The 23,691-nt window shown below is 44.1% G+C and overlaps 1 protein-coding gene across 3 annotated transcripts in view; it reads right to left on the bottom strand.

The window, feature by feature from the left end:
• The window catches only part of PSIP1 (PC4 and SRSF1 interacting protein 1), a 184,845-nt gene that overhangs the window by 98,782 nt on the left and 62,372 nt on the right, over positions 1-23,691 (bottom strand). For all 3 annotated transcript variants that reach the window (XM_075826692.1, XM_075826707.1, XM_075826698.1), the window contains one exon: positions 15,979-16,032. In XM_075826692.1, coding sequence (XP_075682807.1) covers positions 15,979-16,032 — 54 coding nt within the window. The remainder of the gene's footprint in view (positions 1-15,978; positions 16,033-23,691) is intronic.

The raw sequence follows: 23,691 nt of genomic DNA, 5'->3' as shown, positions 1-23,691 counted from the left end.
GATACAAAGCAGCATCTCAAAGTTAAAATAATGTTTAACCCCTTAATGACGAAGCCTAGTTTGGGCCTGAAGGCTCAGAGCCCATTTTTCAAATCTGATGTGTCACTTTATGTGGTAATAACTCTCAAATGACTTAATCCAAGCGATTCGGAGATGGTTTTCTCGTGACACATTGGGCTGTATGTTAGTGGTAAAATGTTCTCTATATATTCAGAGTTTGTGAAAACTAAAGCATTTTTCTAAATTTAAATGCATCTGCTTGTAAGACAGATAGTAATACCACACAAAAAATAGTTACCAATTAATATTTCCCATATGTCTACTTAATGTTTGCATCATTTTTTGAACACTTATTTTTCTAGGACGTTACAAGGCTCAGAACATAAACAGCAATTTCTCATATTAAGAAAATGTAAAAAAGCCTTTTTTTAAGGTACCAGTTCAGAAGTGGCTTTGAGGGTGTTTATGGGGGTTCCTAATACGTAGGCCCCCTCCAAGTATCAAGTATTCAAAGCATAATTTAGAAAGTTTCTTAACTCTTTAAGCATTTCACAGGTATTAAAGCAAAGTGGAAGTGAAATTTGCAAATTCCATTATTCTTGCAGAAATGTATTTTTAATCCATCTTTTACTGTAACAGAAGGTTTTACCAGAGAAACACAAATAAATATGTATTGGCAAGATTCTACAGTTGTAGGAAATATCCCATATGTGGCTCTAGTGTGCTACTGGACTAAAACACAGAGCTCATAAGCAAAAGGAGCACCAAGTGTATTTTGGGGCCTCTTTTATTACAATATATTTTAGGCACCATGCCAGGTTTGAAGAGGTCAAAACATTGAGGGGGGAAAAAAAAAAAAACAAAAAAAAAAACAACCACCACCCATTTTGGAAACTACATCTCTCAAAGAATTTATTTAAGGGTGATGTGACCATTTTTACCCCATAGTTTTTTCACAGAAATTTGAATTGGGCTGTGAATTAAATAATAATAATAAAAAAATGTAATTATTTTTTTCCCAATAATATGTCGTTTTTGCTGAAAAGCTCTTATTTTCACGAGGAATAAAACAACCCATTTTGTTGCCAATTTCTCCTGAGTGCAGCAATGCCCTATTTGTGGTGATAAACTTCCGTTTGGGTCCCAGGGAGGGCTCAGAAGGGAAGGAGCACCATTTGGCCTACTGGTGCTTTTCTGCTACGTCATGTATGCAGAAGCCTGAGGTACCAGTATAGTTGAAACCCCCAAGAAGTGGCCCCATTTTAACAACTACACCCCTTAAATAATTAATCTAGAGGTGTAGTGAGCATGCATTTTGAGTACACAGGTATTTGGTGCAGACACACACACACACACACACACACACACAGTCAGATATATTGTGCCCAGCATGTGCCACCAGAGATATACACCACATAAATGGTGATGGGAGTTCTCCAGGGTACAGAAATACCCTACATGTGGCAGTTATCTGCTGTCTGGGCACATGGCAGGGCTCAGAAGGGAAAGATGAGGGGGGATAAGCTGTGCGGAGTGCATCAGGGTAGATACAACTGGGATAAATGAAAAATTAAGGGATGTATGACAAATTTTAAAACAATCTTTTATACAGAGCCCTGGCTTTTCGGGACACGTGTCACATTGGTATATTGTGTCCTTCCTTATCCCCCTCTTTGAGCAGACTCTGCACTTCTTTTGATTCCTTCCCTTTTTGCTAGTTTGGGGAACTTCTGGAAAAGGTTGCTGTGGTACGATGCATGTGGCCCCGTTTCCAGAAGTACTGGGTGAACCCCCCTTCCTGGTCCCTAAAGATTAGGTTTTTGATAACCACCTCTTAAAATTACATGAAAGTTCCCCTCTGGCCTGCACATCGATGTAGCACGTACCTCTGGCCTGCACATCCATGTAGCATTGTACAATGCCATCTGTATGAAGTGCACTTTAAGCTTCTTATACCACACCCTCAATTTCCTCATGGCACTGTAGGGCTTCAGCACTTGATCTGACAAGTCCACCCCTCCCATGTACCTATTATAGTCCATGATGCAATCTGGTTTGGGGGTCTATGTACTGGTACATGGGTACTGGTGTGACCATGTATTGTTGTCAATACAAGGACATCTCTCTTGTCTTGTACTTGACACACACAATATGTTGCTGCTAGATTGTGCCCTGCTCTCACCCTTTGAGTGTTTGCCCAAGAAGTCTTAGGGAGGACTCCGGTTTTTTTTCTAGCAGTTCCGCATGCCACAGTACTTCTGGAAGCGAGGCACTTGGAGTGGGACACTGGTATTAAAATTACCCAGGTAGAGGTAGTTACGCTGGTCCAGCAGTGGGTGCACCAAATCCCACACAATTTTTGCGTTAACTCTCAGTAAGAGGGGGCATTCTGAGGGCTGAATACTGGTGTCCTTCGCTTCATATTCCCTCAATTTGTAAGTATACCCTGATGCACTCTCGCACAGCTTATAGATCTTCACGCCATACCTTGCCCTCTTACTCGGCAGGTACTGGCAGAATTAAAGCCTCCTTTTAAAAATGTACCAGGGACTCATCAAAAGCAATATACTTCTCAGGAGTGTATGCTTGGGCAAACTGGGCACTGAAATGGTCTAATTGGGGTCTCAGTTTATATAAACTGTCAGAACTGGGGTCATCTCAGGGTGGGCACTGCTCATTATCAGCATAATGTAAGAAGCAAAGTATTGCCTTATAACGCATTCTGGACATGGCCATGCGGTACATCGGGGTGTGGTATAACAGGTCTGTGCTTCAGTAGGTCCTAATGGATGGCTTTTTCAGAAGCCCCATGTTCAAGTGAAGTCCCCAGAACTTGCCCAACTCTCCTGCGTCTACAGGGGTCTACCTGTGGGATTGGGCATAAAGTGATGTGGGGTTCTAAGTAATATACTGCTAGGGCTTATAAAATTTGTTTGAGAGACCATGAGCTCTATAAAGTCATCAGTGAACAAAACTTGAAAAAGTCCATCTCACCAAGTCCTGCCATGTTAAATTTGATCCCCGGACTGCCCGTATACTCGGGGATTTGGGGCTCAATTGTCTGGTGTGGGGGTCCATATGGGGTCACTGCTCAGGGGTTTCAACTGCAACAGGGTCACTTCTCTCGGGGGTTTCAACTGTGGCGTTAGTCCTGGGAAGTCTCCCAGGAGGTCCCTCCTCATCACTAGATGAGGAGGTTGGAAAAAAACAATAAGTCACTATCCAACGAGTCTGTCTGTGGCAAGAAATGCATAGGCGTCTTCGGCAGAAAATGGCCTTTGAGACATCTTTTATTATTTGTGTGTGACACATGTCAATTGTGTGCCTAGACACGTGTATTGTTTATACAACAGCAAAAAAAAAAAAAAAAACACTTTAGAAAACTTAGGGAATTATATTTTTATTTTGTTCTCCAAGTAAAAGCAATAAGATGCTACCTAAAACTTATTTTTTTTATTATAGAATGAGTGGACTTCCCTACAATAAAACGAACTAGGGCAAGGGTTCCTAACACTAAACCTAACTAGGTTTTTTGTTTTTTTTAACTTCCCTAACGCTAAGCCTAACTACGGCGATGATTCCCAGACACTAAACCGAACTACAGTGATGGATCCCTAACGCTAAAACGGATTTCTGATGCGAAATTCCGACACTAAACCTAACTACGCTTTTTGACAGCTCACTGACACTAACTAACCCATATACTAAACTAGCTAATGCTAACTTTCTAAACCAACTTTTTTTTTTTTTTAATACATTTTTATATTTATTTTTTCTATTTTATAAAGAAAAAAAAAAAAAAGAAAAGAAAAAAATAAATCCACAGGGACCAAGAAATGTGGCCCTGAAGACTAAGAAGTGGTCAGTAATAGGAGATAACTGATCAAAAACGGGGGTGACAAGGGGAACGTAAGGAGGACAGGAGTGGGAAATGGATGGAGGAGAAGGGAGGCACAAAAAAAAACAAAAACGAACATTTTCAATTTTTTTATTTTTTTTTTAAGTCTTTGCATCACAATTCTCCAGACCCAACCACTCTGAACTACTCTCTAACGCCAACAGAGAAGTTCAAGGCAGGTGCGGGAGGATGTGAGGCCTGGGGCAGGAAATTATGTATGTGATCGCTGCTATTGGTTAGTAGTCACTGACTAACCAATAGCAGCAATCGCTGGGGCAGGACCACCGCAATTGTCCCCGGGGTATTGAGCGGAAATAGCCTGCTGTCGGAAACAGCAGGTATTAGAGCTGAAACGCGCCGTGATTAAACGGAGCTGTGCTTATTCAGGTCAGTACATTTACTGAGCTGAGCGCAAACTATGCGCTCAGAACGACGTAATAGTACTTAGCTGAGTGGGAAGGGGTTAATAAAAACGAATGCGCTCCAAACAAAAAAACAGAAACACGATTACAAGATGTGTGCATAACCTTTAAAAAAAAGGGGCATATATACTAGACCTTCTCAATGAATTAAAATATCAAAGTTAATTTCAGTAATTCAATTCCAAAAGTGACTCATTATATAGATTCATTACACACAGGGTGATCTATTTCCAGCATTTTTTTCTTTTAATGTTGATGATTATAGTAACAGTTAATGAAAACTCAATGTAATGTCTGAGAAAATGTTAATATTCGATAAGCCCAATTTCAAAAATGATTTTTAATACCGAAATGTTGGCCTACTGAAAAGTATGTCCAGTATATGCACTCAATACTTGGTCGGGGCTCCTGCATGAATTACTGCATCAATGCAGCGTGACATGGAGGTGATCAGCCTGGGGCGCTGCTGAGGTATTATGGAAGCCCACGTTGCTTTGATAGCGGCCTTCAGCTCGTCTGCATTGTTGGGTCTGGTGTCTCATCTTCCTCTTGACAATACCCCATAGATTCTCTATAGATTCTCTATGGGGATTAGGTCGGGCGAGTTTGCTGGCCAATCAAGCACAGTAATACTGTGGTTATTAAAACAGGTATTGGTACTTTTGGAAGAGTGGGCAGGTGCCAAGTCCTGCTGGAAAGTGAAATGAGAATCTCCATAAAGCTGGTCAGCAGAGGGAAGCATGAAGTGCTGGAAAATTTCCTGGTAGACGGCTGCGCTGACTCTGGACTTGATATAACACAGTGGACCAACACTGCTGCTCACTGGTCCAAAGTCCTGTTTTCAGGTGAAAGTAAATTTTGCATTTCATTTGGAAATCTCGGTCCCAGAGTCTGGAGGAAGTGGAAAGGCGTCAATCCAAGTTGCTTGCGGTCCAGTGTGAAGTTTCCACAGTCAGTGATTGTTTGGGGAGCCATGTCATCTGCTGGTGTTGGTCCACTGCATTGACTCTGGACTTGATATAACGCAGCCGTCAACCAGGACATTTTCCAGCACTTCATGCTTCCCTCTGCTGACAAGCTTTATGGAGATGCGGATTTCATTTTCCAGCAGGACTTGGCACCTGCCACTCTGCCAAAATCACCAATACGTGGTTTAATAACCACAGGATCACTGCACTCGATTCGCCAGCAAACTCTCCTGTCCTAAACCCCATAGAGACTCTATAGGGTATTGTCAAGAGGAAGATGACACCAGACCCAACAATGCAGACGAGCTGAAGGCTGCTATCAAAGCAACCTGGGCTTCCATAACACCTCAGCAGTGCCACAGGCTGATTGCTTCCATGCCACGCCGCATTGATGCAGTAATTCATGCTAAAGGAGCCCCGACCAAGTATTGAGGGCATATACTGGACATACTTTTCAGTAGGCCAACATTTCGGTATTAAAAATCAGTTTTGAAATTGGGTTTAGATTATATTCTGAGACACTAAATTTGGGGTTTTCATTTAATGTTGATTATGGGAACAGTTAAAGAAAAAATGCTGGAGATCACTCTGTGTGTAATGAATCTATATAATATAGGAGTTTCCCTTTTTGAATTGAATTACTGAAATTAACTTTTTGATGATATTCTAATTCATTGAGAAGGACTAGTATGTGCGCACACAAACACTGAATAGGGGAACCGGTTTTATATTAAAATCCATTGGTCTCTTGAAATTAATAATTGGATAAATGTGTTCCTTAAAGAAAAAAAAAAATAATAATTTATTACGCAGCCTGTTTTGTCCTTTTGGACACAGCCGAGGTTTTCAAATCTGACATATGTCACGTTGTAATAACTTTGCAATGGTATCACTTATCCAAAGGATTTGGAGATTGTCTTCTCATGACACGTTGTACTTCATATTAGTGGAAAATTTGGTCGATGGAGTATTTTTTTGTGAAAACCACCAACATTTACAGAAAATCAAAAATTATAATTTTTCTAAATTTGAATGCATCTGCTTGTAAGATTGATTGTAATCCGACACAAAAAAGTTACTAGTTAACATTTCCCATACGTCTACTTTAGAAATGCATCATTTAAAAAAAAAAAAAAAAAAAAAATAATTTTTTTAGCATCCTTTCATTTTTCTAGGACGTTACAAGGCTTATAACTTTAGCAGCAGTTTCTCACATTTTCAAGAAAATTTGCAAAACCTATTTTTTTTTTTAGGTACCAGTTCAGGTCCGTTGTCACTTTGAGGGCCCTATATATTAGAAACCCCCCTATAAATCACTCCATTTTAAAAACTGCACCTCTCAAAGTATTAAAAACAGCATTTAGAAAGTTTCTTAACCCTTTAGGTGTTACACAAGAATTAAAGAGGCTCTGCCACCAGATTATAAGTGCCCTGTCTCCTACATAATCAGATTGGTGCTGTAATGTAGATAAGTGGTTTTTATTTTGAAAAACGATCATTTTTGAGCAAGTTATGAGCAATTTTAGATTTATGCTAATTAGTTTCTTAATGACCAACTGGGTGTGTTTTTACTTTTGACCAACTGGGCGTTGTACAGAGGAGTGTATGACGCTGACCAATCAGTGTCATACACTTATCATTGTTCCAGCCCATTGTTACAGTGTGATTGTGCAGTGAAAGAAGCTGGGCTGGAACAATAAGTGTATGATGCTGATTGGTCACTGATTGGTCAGCGTCATACACTTCTCTGTACAACGCCCAGTTGGTCATTAAGAAAGTAATTAGCATAAATCTAAAATTGCTCAAAAATGATCATTTTTCAAAATAAAAACCACTGCTGTGATCTACATTACAGCGCCGATCACATTATGTAGGAGCTATGGCACTTATAATCTGGTGACAGAGCCTCTTTAACCCCTTCCCCCTGCTTGCATTCTGGGCCCTAATGACCAAGCCATTTTTTACGGTTTTCCATAGTCTCATTCGAAGAGCTATAACTTTTTTATTTTTGCGTCGACATAGCTGTATAAGGTCTTGTTTTTTGCGGGACAAGTTGTATTTTTTAATAGCACCATTTTGGGGTACATATAATTTATTCATGAACTTTTATTAACTTTTTTTGGAAGGGCATAGAAGAAACCCTGAAAATTGATACTTTTCTTGCATCCTAAATCTACGCCGTTTACCGTGTGGTATAAATAACACAATAACTTTATTCAACGGGTTGTTACGATTGCAAAAATACCAAATTTGTATAGTTTTTGTATGTTTTACTACTTTTACACAGTAAAAACACTTTTTCTCAAAATTATTTGTTTTTGTGTCTCCATATTTGAAGAGCCATAACTTTTTTTATTGTTCCACCGATGCAGCTGTATGAGGGCTTTTTTTGCGGGACGTTTTGTAGTGTTTATTGGTACCATTTTGGAGTAGATGCAACTTTTTGATTACTTTTTAATCACATTTTTTTTGTCAGAAGTAACAGAACACAGCAATTTTTCCATTGTTTTTTTTTTTTTACGGCGTTCACCGTGCGGGTTAAATAATGTAACAGCTTTATAGTCGGGGTTGTTACGGTCGCAGCGATACCAAATAGGTGTAACTTTTTTGCTTTATTGTGGTTGTTTTTCATTTTTTTTCCTTCACTTTATTCAACTTTTTTACTAGTCCCACTAGGGGACTTTAATATGCGATCATCCGATCGCTTTTTTTTAAACTCATTTTATTGAAAATACACAATGCACAAGGTATGATATACATAACATTTTGGGTGACATGTAAGAAACCCATTATTCCAATGTACCATAACCATACAAACAACAACATCGATCTCTGTTACACAATGAAAATAAGAAATGGTACATCCTTTTCCGGTCTGTTATTGAGTATAACCATTACAATTATAGGAACAAAAGCAATGCCAATATATACAACCCTGTTATAAATACTTGTACAAACCAGGACTGATCACGTCCAACCTACTATCGAAACTCCCCACCCCCAGTTGGGGCCCGCTACCCCGTCCCTGCTTACTCAATTAAACCCCAAGGCTGTTTAGGGAGGACCTAAGGTCACCTACATTAAATGATGCAAGAGGCGATGAGCACCAACTACCCCACAATTCCAGAAATTTATACGGACATCCCCTATGTTTGTATACTAAATTAGCGTAAGGTATTACTGAGTTAAGCAGTGATTTCCATTGTGGAACCGTTGGGTGAAGATCTCCCATCCAACGAAGTGCAATAGCCTTCCTGGCCATGAACAGGGTCTCCCGTAAAAATATACCTTCATAGTTTGACCAGGAATTTGGTGGGAGCAGACCCAACAAACATAGCCCAGGCTCACAGGGGACTCGTTTACCTGTTACTGATGAGAGAAAGTCTGTGACCTCTCTCCAGAATTTAGATATTACCGGGCAGTGCCATACCATATGGTCAAAGTCTGCCCGATCATGCTGGCATCTTTTACAACTAGCCGAGGAAGATCTGCCCATATGCAATAGCCTGGTAGGAGTTATATAACATCTATGGATGATATAAAAGCTGCGTAATTTTATTATTAGCCGCTGGTGAAACCGCAAGGTGTGAAGACATTGCATCAAGCCAATCCCCCTCAGTCAGGTTCGGAATCAGCCCCTTCCATCTGAGTTCCACCGCACATCCCGCATGTGCTAACCTTTGAGACAGCAGGAACGTGTAAACTACTGATATCAGGCCCCGCGGGCCTTGTGTTCGAAGCACCCCTATAAGGGGTAGGGAAGAAATCAAAGTCTGAGCGTGTCTGAATTGGGCCCCCGAGAGCGTGATGCAGCTGTACACATCTAAATGTATCCCTCTCTGGCACCTGGAATGTATCTTGTATCTCCCTGGCTGATAACGCGTGTCCATCTCCAGTACTCAAATGCTTCATTTGTGTCACCTCCAAACCCTCCCAGAATGCATGATCCTGAAATCCCAAAAAGTGAGGTAATCCATGGTTGGACCACAACGGCAACTCCGCTACCGTATCTTTAAATTTCAGCAGTGATTTTGCATGAGCCCACACCTGCTTCGCCAGTTTAATCAACGGTAACGTATGCTTAGGGCTAAAATCATGTGGTTCTAGAACGGGCCATAAGTTAGATATTCTGAGAAAATGTGCTAAATGATGTTCGGCATTGGGCAATGGATCATCCAACATCCACAGCCTAATATATCTAAGTTGACCTGCCAAGTAGTATAAAAACACATCCGGTAGGGCCGCTCCCCCCCTCTGTTTGGGCCTCTGCAGAGTATCTATTCTAAGCTGATGTCTATTCTTTCCCCAGATAAATGGAGTAAATAAAGAGTTGACCAAATTAAAGAACTTTTTAGGAACCATTGTGTCCGCGTGCTCCAAGACATATAGCAATTTAGGTAGCACTACCATTTTAATTAGGTTAATTCTACCTGCCACTGATAAGGGGAGTGACTTCCAGACTGCAAATTTATCTTTCAAATAAGAAAGTAGAGGGTACACATTAATATCGTATGAGTGTGAACTATCCCTAGATATCCAAACTCCCAGATATTTAAAACTATGCACCACTTGTAGACCCTGAAAATGTGAACCCCACCCACAATTGTTAGAATGGAGAGGCATGAGATAGGACTTACTCCAGTTAACATGCAGGCCCGAAAAACTGCTAAACACCTCCATCAATCTCATAGCCCTGGGTAGTGAGGCATTCGGGTTGGCCAGGAACAGCAGCATATCGTCAGCGTACAATCCTATGCGGTCTTCCCGTGGTCCGATACGGATTCCCTGAAGGGCCCTATCTTTTCGAATCCCTATAGCCAGGGGCTCTATGGCAAGTGCGAACAATAATGGGGACAATGGGCACCCCTGTCTCGTACCCCTATGAAGCAAAAAGGAGGGGGACAAAATCCCATTAACCACTACCGAGGCTCGAGGCTCTTTATATATGGTCGTAATCCATTTGATAAAGTTAGTTCCAAACCCAAATTTCCTGAGGACCTCACATTAGGTATGTCCACTCTACAGAGTCAAATGCCTTGGCAGCATCCAAGGATGCCAACGCCCAATCCTGCTGCTCCCACCATGCCATCTGAGTAACCACCTGAGCTCTACGAATACTATCCGAAGTGGATTTCCCTGGTATAAAACCGGTCTGATCAGAGTGTATGACATCATTGATGACCCGCGCTAGTCTATTGGCCAATAATTTAGTCAGTATCTTATAGTCTATGTTAAGCAGTGATATGGGACGGTAAGAACCACAATCCTCTGGGTTCTTGCCTGGTTTCAGAATAACTACTATGGTAGCTTCTTTCATAGAATCCGCCAGGTCCCCCGCCAATAAGCACGCCTCAAATAGAGAAAGAAGTTGGGCTGACATAACCTCAATATATTGAACATATACTTCCAGAGGAATCCCATCCGGGCCCGAGGCCTTACCTTTAGTCATATCCAATATACACTCAGAAATCTCCTCTACTGTGAAGGGGGACTCTAGTAACTCACACCCCTCCTCCGTCAACTGTGGAAACTGCATGTCATCCAAATATTTCTCCAACTCTTCCATTGAGTGCCCAGCCCTAGACGTATATAAGTCCCTATAGAAGTCTGCAAATTGAGCCACTATCTCCTGGGAGGTATGGACCAAAACATTCTGAGAGTTTCGAATGTTCAACACTGGAGGAGACAAGGTATTCTGTCTCACCACCTGAGCCAAGAGTTTGCCGGATTGGTTACCCAATTCAAAAAAGGATTGGCCAGTGAAGAAGATTCTACGTTCCGCCTTCTCCTGTAGTACTAGAAGATAATCCCTCCCCACCGAGAGCCAAGCCTCCCTGTTTTGTGGGAGGGATCACCCACAAACGCGGCCTCCAATTCTCCACATTTTCCCGCCAAATTCCTTTCCCTTTGGGCCGAGGAGCGCTTAACAAATGATATTGATGATTTCAGGCAACCTCTCAAATACGCTTTCAGCGTATCCCATCGTAGTAACCCATTCTGCTCCTGCCTATGTGCTTCGAGAAAGACATCTAGCTGATCTGGGATTCTATCGTTCGGTTTGATTAATTGGAGCCAAAACGGATGAATTTTAAGGGCCCCCCTCCTACCCACCTCCGGTAATGACAATTTCAGAAGAATCGGACTGTGATCAGAAATTGCTCTGGGAAGATGTTCAATGCTTTCCATAGTTATATACAGAGGGCGTGCCAAAAATATAATCTATACGAGACAATGCATCAAATTGTGGTGTGTGACATGTGAATTCACGAAGTCCCATATGACTAACTCTCCACAGATCTACCCAGCCTATCTCCTCCATTAATGAGGCTAATGGGGAGACCCCTTGTCTTACGTCCCCCTCTCCACTAACCAGGACCCGATCAATAGACTGATCCATTATAAGGTTCAGGTCTCCTGGGAGGATCACTCTGGCTTCTTGATATGCGGAAGCAAAGGAAACCGCCTCCCTAAGTAGTGCCAGAGACCCTGGCGGTGGGTTATATATCCCCATTACGACATAAGATGTGGAGTTAATGTTGGCATGCACAAATACGTATCTCCCCTCAGGATCAATTCTGGTATGCATCACTTCCCACCTAAGAGTTCTATGTATTAATAGAGATACCCCTCTAGAGGCAGAAGTTCTAACAGAGTGTCTACTCCACTGAATCCAGGGCTTACATAAAAGCTGTACTGTGTCTGCTGTCAGATGCGTCTCCTGAAGACAGATTATATGTGGGTTCACATTTTTAAGCACAGAGAAAATCATATTCCGCTTCCTTGGAGTACCCATGCCCCTCACATTCCAGGACAAGAACTTAAGTGACGCCATACTTAGAACACTCTCTATGTACTGATAACAGCCCTTCCCTCTCCCCCCCCCCCCTAGGTAGTGCCAGTCCCTGATATGCTCTCAAAATGTAAGGTACTCGTTTTCTGACAGTGTAAAACAGAGATCAAAAACATGAACCACATAAAAACCCAGTTAGCCATCAGAAGCTCAACAGGAGCTCAATAGCTATATACTATATATGCAGGGGGTAGCTTCCACCGATAAGGAATATACACAGTGGAATCACAAATCAGGCTGCGTACTCCAACAAGTTCCCCCCTGTAATGTGCTTTACTGTGCCACAGAATAAGAGGAACAACCACCCGTTGGCCAGAATCCCCTATTAACACTTCGGTAACCTACTACAATCACGTATCTTAACAGGAATAATATATGATCTGGAACCATTCTGAACTCCGATCCCCCTTATATGCATAATACAGGAAGATAAAGCATTATGATAGGAAACTTTAAACAATATCTCTCCCAAGTATAACCTCTCCCCACATGCAGGACAACAAAAGTCTGTTCAGGATACATATTCACCATGCCAGCGCTTAAGTCCCCAAGAAATCCTTCATCTTCTAGGCGACCTCATATTCCTCAGCAACCATTCATCCGCCTCCTCCGGGTTGGCAAAAAATACTGCTCGATCTCCATCGACGACTCTCAAGCGGGCCGGATAAGCCATAGAATATGGAATTTGTCGGTCTCGCAGCTTTCGTTTAATCATCACAAACGATGCACGTTGACGTTGTAATTCCGGAGAGAAATCGGGGAAAATCGACACCGTGACGTTGTCCACTTTAATGGCCCCCTTGCGTCTGGCTGCCTGCAGGACCAGATCCCGGTCCTTACAATTTAACAATCTCGCCAGGAATGGTCGAGGGTTCGCTCCAGGGGGTGGCGGCCTCGCCGGAACCCTGTGCGCTCTTTCCACTGCAAAAGCCTGCGAAAACACGGTATCTGGAAACATATCTTTCAGCCATTTCTCTGTAAACTCGTCCGGACGGGATCCTTCTGCTCGTTCTGGTAGGCCTATAATGCGAAGGTTGTTCCTCCTCAGCCTGTTCTCCAAATCATCCGCTTTCTGGCGCCATAAATCCACCTTTCCAGAGCGGTCTCGAAGAGTGCGGGGTATATTAGCTGTACGGTCCTCCAGGTCAGACAACCTGGTTTCAGCATGCTCGACTCGGTCCCTCAAGTTGTGCAAATCCTGCCTCAGGAGACCCACATCCACCTTAACCTCCTCTATTTTTGTCGTGACCGAGGTCTTGGTCTCCAATATCGCCGCCAGCAGCGTCTCCGATACTTGCTGCAATGTCAGGCCAGGCTGTGCTGTTACCTCAGCCGCAGGGCGTAACTCCGACTGCCCTCCAGGAACTTTTGCCGGCCTCCGGCATGACCTAGCAGGCATTTACTACGGGCAGACTTGGGGGCCTTTATTAGGCCCCTGGTTGCCATCGGAGACACAATTGGCGATCATATCGCCGGGTGTCGGTGGGATGAGAGGGAGCTCTCTCCAAAACCACTCAGATGTGGCGCACGCTATTGAGCACCACATCTGAGGGGTTAAACGGATGAGATGGATACTAATATCGATCTCACACGTTCGAGCAGGGATGCCCCCAGCTACCTCTGGTAGCCGAGAGCAGGGACATTGATCGGCTCCCTGCTCGGTTTACTATATTCTGATGCAGCGCCGTGAAAAGGCTATTGCATCAGAATAAATCCCACTAATGACCGCCGTGAAAAGGCTTATCGCCGGTCATTAAGGGGTTAAAGCAAAGTGTAGGTGAAATGTACAAAATGTTATTTTTTTTTTTAGAAAATCCATTATAATCAATTTTTTTCTGTAACACAGAAGGTTTTGCCAGAGAAATGCAACTCAATATTGATTGCCCAGATTCAGTAGTTTTTAGAAATATCCTACACGTGTCCCTAGTGCGGTAATGGACTGAAGCACCAGACTCAGAAGCAAAGGAGCACCTAGTGGATTTTGGGGACCTTTTTTTTTTGAATTAGATTATATTTTAGGCACCATGTCAGGTTTGTAGAGGTTTAATGGTGCCAAAACAGAGGAAACACCACAAAGACACACCATTTTGGAAACTACACCCCACAAAAGTAGTTATTTTAGGCCTTAATGTCCAGGCCATTTTTTACGTTTTTCGATAGCCGCATCCAAAGAGATAGAACTTTATTTTTCCATTGACATAGCTGTATAAGGAATTGTTTTTCGCAGGATAAGTTGTACTTTAATAGCACCATTTTGGGGTGCATATAATTTATTAACTTTTGTAAAAAAAAAAAAAAAAATTGGAATTTCGCCACTCTTTTGTGTCTTAAATTTTCGCTGTTTACCATGTGGTATAAAACAACTTTATTCAGCCAGTCGTTACATTGCTGTGTAAAAGTAGTAAAACACAAAAACTGTAAATTTGGTATCGCTGCAAAGAAAAAACTTGTTTTGCCATATTTTAAGAGCCATAACTTATTTTTCTGCTGACATAGCGGTATGAGGGCTTTTTCTTTGCGGGACGACTTGTAGCTCTTATTGGTACCATTTTGCAGCACATACAACCTTTTGATCACTTTTTATAAAAAAAAGAATTTTGAAGGCAGGATAAAACAGAAAACTGCAATTCTGTCATTGATTTTTATTTTATATTTTACCGCGTTAACAGTGCAGGTTTAGGCCCCATGCACACGACCGTAAAAAACCTCCGTTTTTGCGGACCGCGAAACTGACCCATTCACTTTCATTGAACGAGGACACCTTTCCGTAGCGCTACGGAAGGGTGTCCGTGCCGTGGAAATGTTCCGGGAATTATGGAACATGTCCGTTCTTTTGCATTTTGCGGGCCGTGCTCCCACACTTTTTATGGGAACACGGCCCGAAAATGCGGCTGTCAGTTGGCGGCCGGCCCCGCAATCGTGGGCCGTGATTGCGTGCACGGTCGTGTGCATGGGGCCTAAATAATGTAATTGTTTAATAGTTGTTTGTTTAATAATAATTTTATTATAAGCTTTAAAACTTCACTATGCGATTTGATCGCTTTTATAAAACACTGCAATACTTCCGTACTACAATAAGCTGCAATACTTCCGTATTGATGTATTATTGCCTGTCCATGTAAAACGGACAGGACTCTTAGGCTGAGTTCACACTGAGTTTATTGCAGGCAGAAAATTCTGCCTCAAAATCCCGTTTGGACACAGTTTGCCGCGTTTTTCGCTTGCGCCCACTGAGTGCCATGGGCAAAAAAGCTGCTCTGAAATACGCTTTCTCTGTCAGAGGCGTAAACGCCCGAAGATGGGGCATGTCGCTTCTATTTACCGCAAGCGTTTACCGCTTGCGGCAAAAAACACATCCGCCTCCCATTGAAATCCATGGGCGGCATTTTTGGACGTTTTCCGACACTGTTTCCGCGTCCAAAAAAAAACTTTGAACAGGGCCTTAGCCCATGCCTCTGCTGCCTTAAAAGCCATCGGCACACCACGTTCGCATAACCCTCCCTCTAAAGCCACTGAGATGAAGCGGTCGCTATTGACCGCCGCATCTGAGGGGTTAAACGGGCAGGATCGATGCAGATTTTTGATCCCGACCGCTAGAGCAGGTCTGCTCGAAGTACTCCGCTATGTCCTCCCGGCGGCACCGTTTTATTCTGATGGGGCGCCGCAAAAAGGCTACTGCATCAGAATAAAGCCCATTAGTGACTGCCGCAAAAACACCTATGGGCGGTCCCTAACGGGTTAATCGTTACTGGGTCAACTCATAAAATAGCTCTCGGTGGAGGTATCTACATTTTTCTGCTACCAGCCTAGAAATCTTTACATTTATATATTATAACTTACCTTTCTTTTTCTGCCTCTTTTGCCTTTGACTACAATGGGAGCAATAGGAATATCCTAACACAAAGGGATAAAAAGAACAAAACGTTAGCATTTAGTATTTGCAAGTGGAATTAAAGTATATTTTGAGCTCAATTATGTTTTTTTAATAAAGCAATGTATTATGGATTCTAAGCAAATTTTGAATTCGTTTATATTAAAAAAAAAAAAAAAAAGGTTTTTATTTTACTTTGAGATACAGCTTCTATGTATTCTGCCGTCAAAGCCGAGTCAGTCAGGTCAGCAGGACTGACTGCTTTCCTGAAAGTTCGTCCCGTGGGTCTGACACGCATCATCCAGCTATTACCAATCACATTGGAGACACGCAGGGTACGCTTTTAGCTGAGCCGTCAGTCCTGCTGACCGGAGAGGATTCAGCTTTGATTGCAACATACAGCTTCTATGTATCCAGGATATATAGAAACTGCATCTCAAAAAGTAAAACATTTAAAAAAAGTTGTCACATAATACATGGTTTTAAAGATTAGCTCAAAAGGTTTAAATATCCTTTAAAGCAATAATGTTTTATTCCCTCTTCCGTTATAGCAGATTTTCACAATAATGTCAAATATGAATATCAAATTTAGGATTATGATCTGTTTTTCCATGTTCAGGCCAGTTTTAGAGGTGTAATCTCACTGAAGACATTGATGGCAGGTCTGATTGGTGGGGTTTTAGATGCGGTTGTGGTGGAAAACCAGTACTGTGCCGGACGTTAAAGAAAAAAAACAACATTGCTAGCCCCAACATTTATGTTGGGAAAAAAACAAAAACACTAAATTGAGGACATACCGGTCTACTAACCCAATGAATCGGCCACGCTATAAAATTTTAATTAGGTTCCTACATTTTAAATAACACCCTATGAGGAAGGAGTCAAGATAGACTAAATAAAATTAAGGCCTCATTCTCTTGAATTTTTGCGGAAACTTAAGTCTCAAAAGCACAGAGGTTGACAAATCCTTGATTCATTTCACAGACGTCTCGCTTTTAAGCAGTACATCCCGAACAAGATATGGCGTCAAGCTCTATAAACTATGCAAAAGTGGCACTGGCTAAACGTACGCATTTTCAAGTCTATGGGAAGTCCCCCTGGTTGCCTAACCTACATGACTATCGATGGGAAGGTTGTGTGGGATCTAATAAATCCACTTCTAATACAGGGCTGCCATTTATACGTGGACAATTACTATACAAGTATTCCACTTTTTAAGCATCTGTATCTGAGAGCACAGTTTTTTGTGGAACAGCGAGATCCAATCGGAAAAGCTTCCCAGAATCTATTGTAAACGCAAGACTAAAAAAACGGGGAGATTCTTCATGTCTCTAGAGTTCAGAACTGCTGACAGTTAAGGGCCAAGAGAAATGTCTTTCTGCTAGGCACCATTAACAGGGGTTCTCCAGCCAGTAAAAAGTGATGGCCTATCCTCAGTATAGGCCATCAATAGCTGATGGTTCGGGGTCCAACTCCCGGGCCTCCCACCGATCAGCTGTTTTGAAGGGGGTGCAGCACTCGTACGAGCGCTACTTCCACTTCATTTCTTTTTGCTGACTGAATCTTTGACACGCATTTAGCGGCGATTCACCGGTATTGTAGCCTTTTCTCCTATTGAAGTGAATGTGGGAAAATCCTGCAATACCTGTGAATCGCCGCTATATCGGTGTCAAACATTCAGTGAGCAAGAAGAAATGATGAGGAAGTAGCGCTTGTACGAGCGCTGCACCACCCTCAAAAGAGCTGATCGACGGGGCTCACGGGAGCCTGTGCTTCCTGTGGTCCCGGTTAATACTGTGGGGTTCAAGATGGAGAGCACTGAACACAGACTGGGTCAGCCTGCCCGCAAGGAAACTTTGTACTGCACCGTGTACATGCAAAGGGGGGGGGGGGGGGTTGGGTCTTAGGAGTTTTTCCCTTAGAAGACATATGAGCCTTTTACAAAACAACACTATAGCCATTGGCTATCCTACCAGACCCCCTAGGTGCTGTGTACCCCTTGAAGCAGGAATGTTTCCAGCACTGTATGACTTCAGTACACCCGCTCAGTATACTATGGCATTCACTACCAGTATTAGAGTGAATAGTGTCTGAGGAGAACAGAAAACCCCTCCCCTCTAGCCAAACTCGTGCTGTGCCGGTTGGACAGGGCAGAGATGTGTCTCCGCTCCCGCCTGGCGACAAATCAGAACGCGAGAAACGGCAAGGGAATATAGCAGGGATGAGAGCGGCTGGGAGCGTGGCCATCTTGTGGCTTAGCAAAGAACCGAAGCTGGGGCCTAAATCAATGGTGTCACCAGTGTAACGCCGCGGCTTGCGTAAAAAGAAGATTTGTGCTGGCAGACATACTTTCAGCATGGTGTTAGAAACCCCTTAGAAAGGACACACCTCAGAATAAAAATCCCCTCCATATCACAATGCCATAAAGCCTGCTGACAAGTCTGAATTGCTCCTTTTTCTTCGACAGCAGCTCCCAGTGAGGGGAGGGGAACTTACCGGTCACCCCTTTGAAAAACGTACACACGAAATGTGGCTGTCCGGCATACTCAGACGGTGCAGTAATAGAGGACTGGGTGACCAATGCGGGGAACATCCACCAGAGAGGTGGGCATCCACTGAAACCGTGGAAATTCCTTACACAGAGTGCCCGCAGGAGTCGTCACCAAGTGGAACACACGAGGGACTCGTGCAGGTGCAACTGAAAAATAAATAAGCAAAAAACGAAAAAAATCTACCTAAAACTGAGGCGCTGAGTGCTCAGCAGAGGGTATAACCCACTGGGCGGAGCCACACATTTTTTTTTAAATATTTTAGTGTCAGTCTCCTAGTGATAGTGGACTATACCCTTGGTACTGTGTCCCCAGTGAATAATGAAAAATCTGCCTCCAAATTTCCTTCAGGATTTTGGAGTGAGTTTTTAAAACGCAGGCGGTTTTTGAGGCATTTTTTTTTTTGTTGGGAACCCATCTGTAAAATCTGCATTGAATTCAATGGAGGTTTAAGGGTAGAAACACACGGCGGATACGTTCCGTAAAAGTACAAGTATCCGTCCTGGAAACTGCAGGGAATTCTTGCCGAAAAACCGAATCAAAATTGTGTTGCAGTTTTTCAGGCAGCATACCCGCTGTAGAAATACATGTATTAAAAAAAATATATACCGTATTTTTCGGACTATAAGACGCAGTTTTTAGCAAGAATAAATCTTGCTAAAAAGTCCCTGCGTCTTATAGTCGGCAGTCAGGGGACCGGCGCCTTACTTAACCCCCTTCCCGACACGTGATGTGCCGGCACATCATGGAGCGGGGAGGGGATGATGTATGGAGCGGGGAGGGGATTATGTATTGAGTGGGTTCACGCGCTGAGCCCGCTCAATACACTGCAGGAGACCCGTTCGATCTTACCCGGCTCTGCTATCTTCCGGCCACTTCCTGCTTACATCGTCGAGTTACGGAAACAGCGTAACTCTGAGCTACGCAGCTTCTGTAACTGCCATTCACTACTATGGAAGTTACGGAAACAGAGTAGCTCAGCGAGTTACGCTGTTTCCGGAACTCATCCATGTATTGCAGCGTATTTTACCAGCGATCTAGTGATCGCTAGTTCAAGTCCCCTAGAGAGAACAAAAAAGCAAAAAACACCCTTTTCCCATTTTTCCCTAAGCACAATGTAAAAATAAAAAAATACAAAAATTGGTATCACTGCATCCGTAAAAGTCAGTCACAGTGAACGGTGGGAAAAAAAAAATACAAAAATTTAAAACCCCAGAATTGTCTTTTGGTCACCATAGCACTAAAAATAATGAAATTAAAAAAAAAACCAAAAAAAACGCATGTACCAAAAAAAATAGTGCCAATAAAAACTACAGCTCATCCCGCAAAAAATAAGCCCTCATACCGCTCAAATGATGGAATATAAAAGTTATGTCTCTCAGAATGTGGTGAAACTGAACAAATTATTTTTTTTAGCCAACAGTTCTTTGTAAAAACCGAAAATAGGAAACTTAATATTTTAGTTCTGTCTAAAACCTGGGTAACGTCTTATAGTCCGAAAAATACGGTATATATAATAAAAAAAAAAAAATGTATACTTCTTACCCAGGCGGTCACGGAGATGCGTCCCTCTGTTCTGAGCGCACCCCAGCCTCCTAGGATGAACACTTTTTTTTTTTACATTCTCATTTGCGATTTGGGTCTTTGTTGCAGGTTTTAATCGCCCCATTGAATTCAATGTGGAAAACACACAATAGAAGTGCAGCGACTCCACAGCATTAATTGACATGTTGTGGATTAAAAAAAACAAAAAAAAAACCTTTAACCCCTTCCCTCTTTGGCCGCTTTTGACCTTCCTGACAGAGCCTCATTTTTCAAATCTGACATGTTTCACTTTATATGGTAATAACTCCGGAATGCTTTTACCTATCCTAGTGATTCTGAGACTGTTTTCTCGTGACACATTGGACTTTATGTTACTGGCAAAATTTGCCCGATACATTCAGTATTTAATTGTGAAAAACACCAAAATTTAGCGAAAAATTGCAAAAATTTGCATTTTTCTCAATTTAAATGTATCTGCTTGTAAGACAGGCAGTTATACCACACAAAAATGTTGCTAATTAACATCCCCCATATGTCTACTTTAGATTGGCATCATTTTTTGAACATCATTTTATTTTTCTAGGACGTTACAAGGCTTAGAACTTTAGCAGCAATTTCTCACATTTTCAAGAAAATTTCAAAATGCTATTTTTACAGGGGCCAGTTCAGTTGTGAAGTGGGTTTGAGGTCCTTAGATATTAGAAACGCCCAATAAGTCACCCCATTTTAAAAAATGCACCCCTCAAAGTATTCAAAACAGCATTTAGAAAGTTTCTTAACCCTTTAGACATTGCGCAGGAATTAAGGCAAAGTAGAGGTGAAATTTACAAAGTTCATTATTTTTTTCCAGAAATTCATTTTGAATCCATTTTTTTTGTACCACAGAAGGTTTTACCAGAGAAACGCCACACCAGCAGTGACTAGCAAGGAGGGAGGTTGTGTGTTTGGGAGCTGCTGTGTGTGTGCTGTGAGTGTGCTGTGTGGACCACACCCGGAATCCAGGGAGTTTCCTTTTTTTCACCAGCCCAGGTTTCTATCACCTGCCTGGGCTAAGGAAGCTTCCCTGAAGGAGGCTCCATTCATACATGGAGCCTCAGACCTCTACCCCCTGGAGCATGCAGGCGGGGGGTAGGGGGTCTTCCCAACCTGCTGGGAGCGTGCAGCCAGCATCAGGGGTGAGAAGGTCATCCCGTGGAAAGATCTGTGCGGCCCCCCCTGATGCTGGGGCTCTGGAAGGAGCCAGGAGGAGAGACATGGCGGATCATCCAGGTGGAGGACCAGAAGGCCCAGCAAGGCCAGACCTGAGGACCAGAGCACGGTAGAGGAATGGGGGCTACTGCGGTCGGGAGAGTCGGTGGAAACCTTCAGCTCCCGCCTAGCTGCCCGGCTGGAAGAATACCGGGACCTCGGTAAGTCCCTGCGGCGGCTTCGTGAAGATCTGGCGGTCGCAAGGGGACGAGCCGCGAAAACATCAGGCGCTAAGAGGTCCCGGTATAATCTACAGGTAAAGACAATTTTGGAGGAAATTAATATGGTGGAGGAGAGGAAGATGGAGATTGTGGTCGGTGGGGGAGCCTTCGGGGAGAAATTGGAGAATGATGAAAGGTTTTCCCTGATGGCGTCCCCCACGCAAAGTAATGAAACCCCCTGCAAAAGGGGAGTAAAGGCATTGGCTGCTAAAAGTGCAGAGGCAGTGGAGGCCGCAGAAGTGGAGGCCGCAGAAGTGGAGGCCGCAAAAGTGGAGGCCGCAAAAGTGGAGGCCGCAAAAGTGGAGGCCGCTAAAGTGGAGGCCGCTAAAGTGGAGGCCGCAAAAATGGAGGCCGCAAAAATGGAGGCCGCAAAAATGGAGGCCGCAGAAGTGGGGGCCACAGAAATGGAGGAAAGCGTGGAGGTGGAGAGGACGCCAACCCGGGAGGAGACGGGCTCGGAGGACCCCTGGGAAGGCAGTAACGGAGGGGCAAGTGGGGAACTTTCCTGCAGCCAAGTTGTGCAAAACTTTGAATCGGGCAGTGGGCACCCTCCGGGGTTGCTCACGCAAATACGGCTGCAGGAGTCCCCAGTGTCCCTCCAGAACTTTACTTTTGGAGATGAGTTGCCACCGGAGGAGGAGAGAAAAAAAAAGAAAAAATTATGGAAGTTGAGGCGGAAAAAGGCAAAGGGGAAGACAGGTGGAGTATCTTACAAATATTCCTACCTGTCTTCCTTGCGTTCCGGACCGGGTGAGAGCTCGGTTCGGGACGCAAACCCCGCAAATCCCCCAGCTCCGGCCTCTGCAGTGGGGTCGTGGCGGGTATGTGGGCAGAAAGACATGGTGCTGGTTTTGAGCAATGTGGCCAAGATGGCGCCAGACGCCGTCTCCTGTAAAGGAGGTGGTGTCGATGGCCACGTGGCGCTAGGGGGCGTGTCCCCGTGTCCGGCGGATGAGGAACCTCAGAAGCCGGTCTCTGGCGCAAGCCGGAGGCCGGGGGACGGGGGGAACCGGAAACCGGATGTGGCGCCGAAAAACCGGAAGTCCGCTGGTCATGTGACTCGGCCGGCGGACGCACCAAAAAGTGTTGCGGCAGCGAGTTGTGGCGGTAGAAGAGGCTCCGGCACTGCTGGCCACCCCCCGACGGGAGGGGGGGGTGGTTTGGTGCCGGGAGCGGCTCTAGCTGTGCCTGCGGCCCCTCCATCTGCATCGCCGCAAGGCGGTGGGAGGGGTTTAGCGGGCACGGGGGGGTGACGGCACCCCTCCTCCCGAACATCGCATAGGTGGCGCAGCAGAAATGGAGGTCGGTGAAGCGGAGGGTGCTGAGGGATTGCCGCCTGAGATATCCGGCGGCGCCCCAGAAGTAGCGGCACCTGATGATGTGGAGACCCCAAAAACAACATATAAAAAGCCTATGGACAAAAGGAAGAACTCCGTTACCAGCCTGGCCGGTATGAAAGTTCTGGAGAGGAATGTAAGTGGAAATGTAAATATTGATGGTAATGTTAGTAGTGTTGGTAATATTGTTGGTGGTGGTAATGTTGTGGATATTAATGTTATGGATGTTAATGTGGGTTGTAATATTGTGGGGGGAGTGTCAACCAGTGGCGGGCCGGTTGCTCCTTCTGCCGGAGCGCCCGGCAGGTCGTATGCGGGCGTTGTGGTGGGGGGACCGTCGGCCCACCCATCCTCATCTTCTGGGCCCGGGGACGGCAGTTTGCAACAGCGCCTCCTAGAAGCCTTAAGGGAGGGGAAGCAGACGATAACAGTAGGGGGAGTGCAGAAGGACCTATCCTTTTGGATAAATAGGTATGGTCTGGATGCCTTCCGAGAGAGACGGGGAGATCAGTGGTCGCTCCCAACAACCGGGCCGGCCGTGGCCAGGAGGAATGTGGTCCGTCTCCAGTGGCGTGGCAATGATGCGTGCCCTCCTCGTAAGAGGGTGGTGGAGCTGCTACTGGAGATGGGCTTCAAGGCGAGTGACATCTACGCCTTGATACATCCTCATGGTACGGCTGAGTTTGACATCAGCTTTGTTCAGCCGGGGGGCCTTGAGGTCTTCTGGGGGAACTATGAGCTGGTGAAAAGCGAGCCCGGCTGGCGAGGGTTTGCTGCGCAAG

Source organism: Rhinoderma darwinii, chromosome 1, assembly GCF_050947455.1.
Source record: "Rhinoderma darwinii isolate aRhiDar2 chromosome 1, aRhiDar2.hap1, whole genome shotgun sequence".
NCBI lineage: Eukaryota > Metazoa > Chordata > Amphibia > Anura > Rhinodermatidae > Rhinoderma > Rhinoderma darwinii.
The sequence above is the reverse complement of the archived record's forward strand: the minus strand, read 5'-3'. Positions and strand labels throughout refer to the sequence as shown.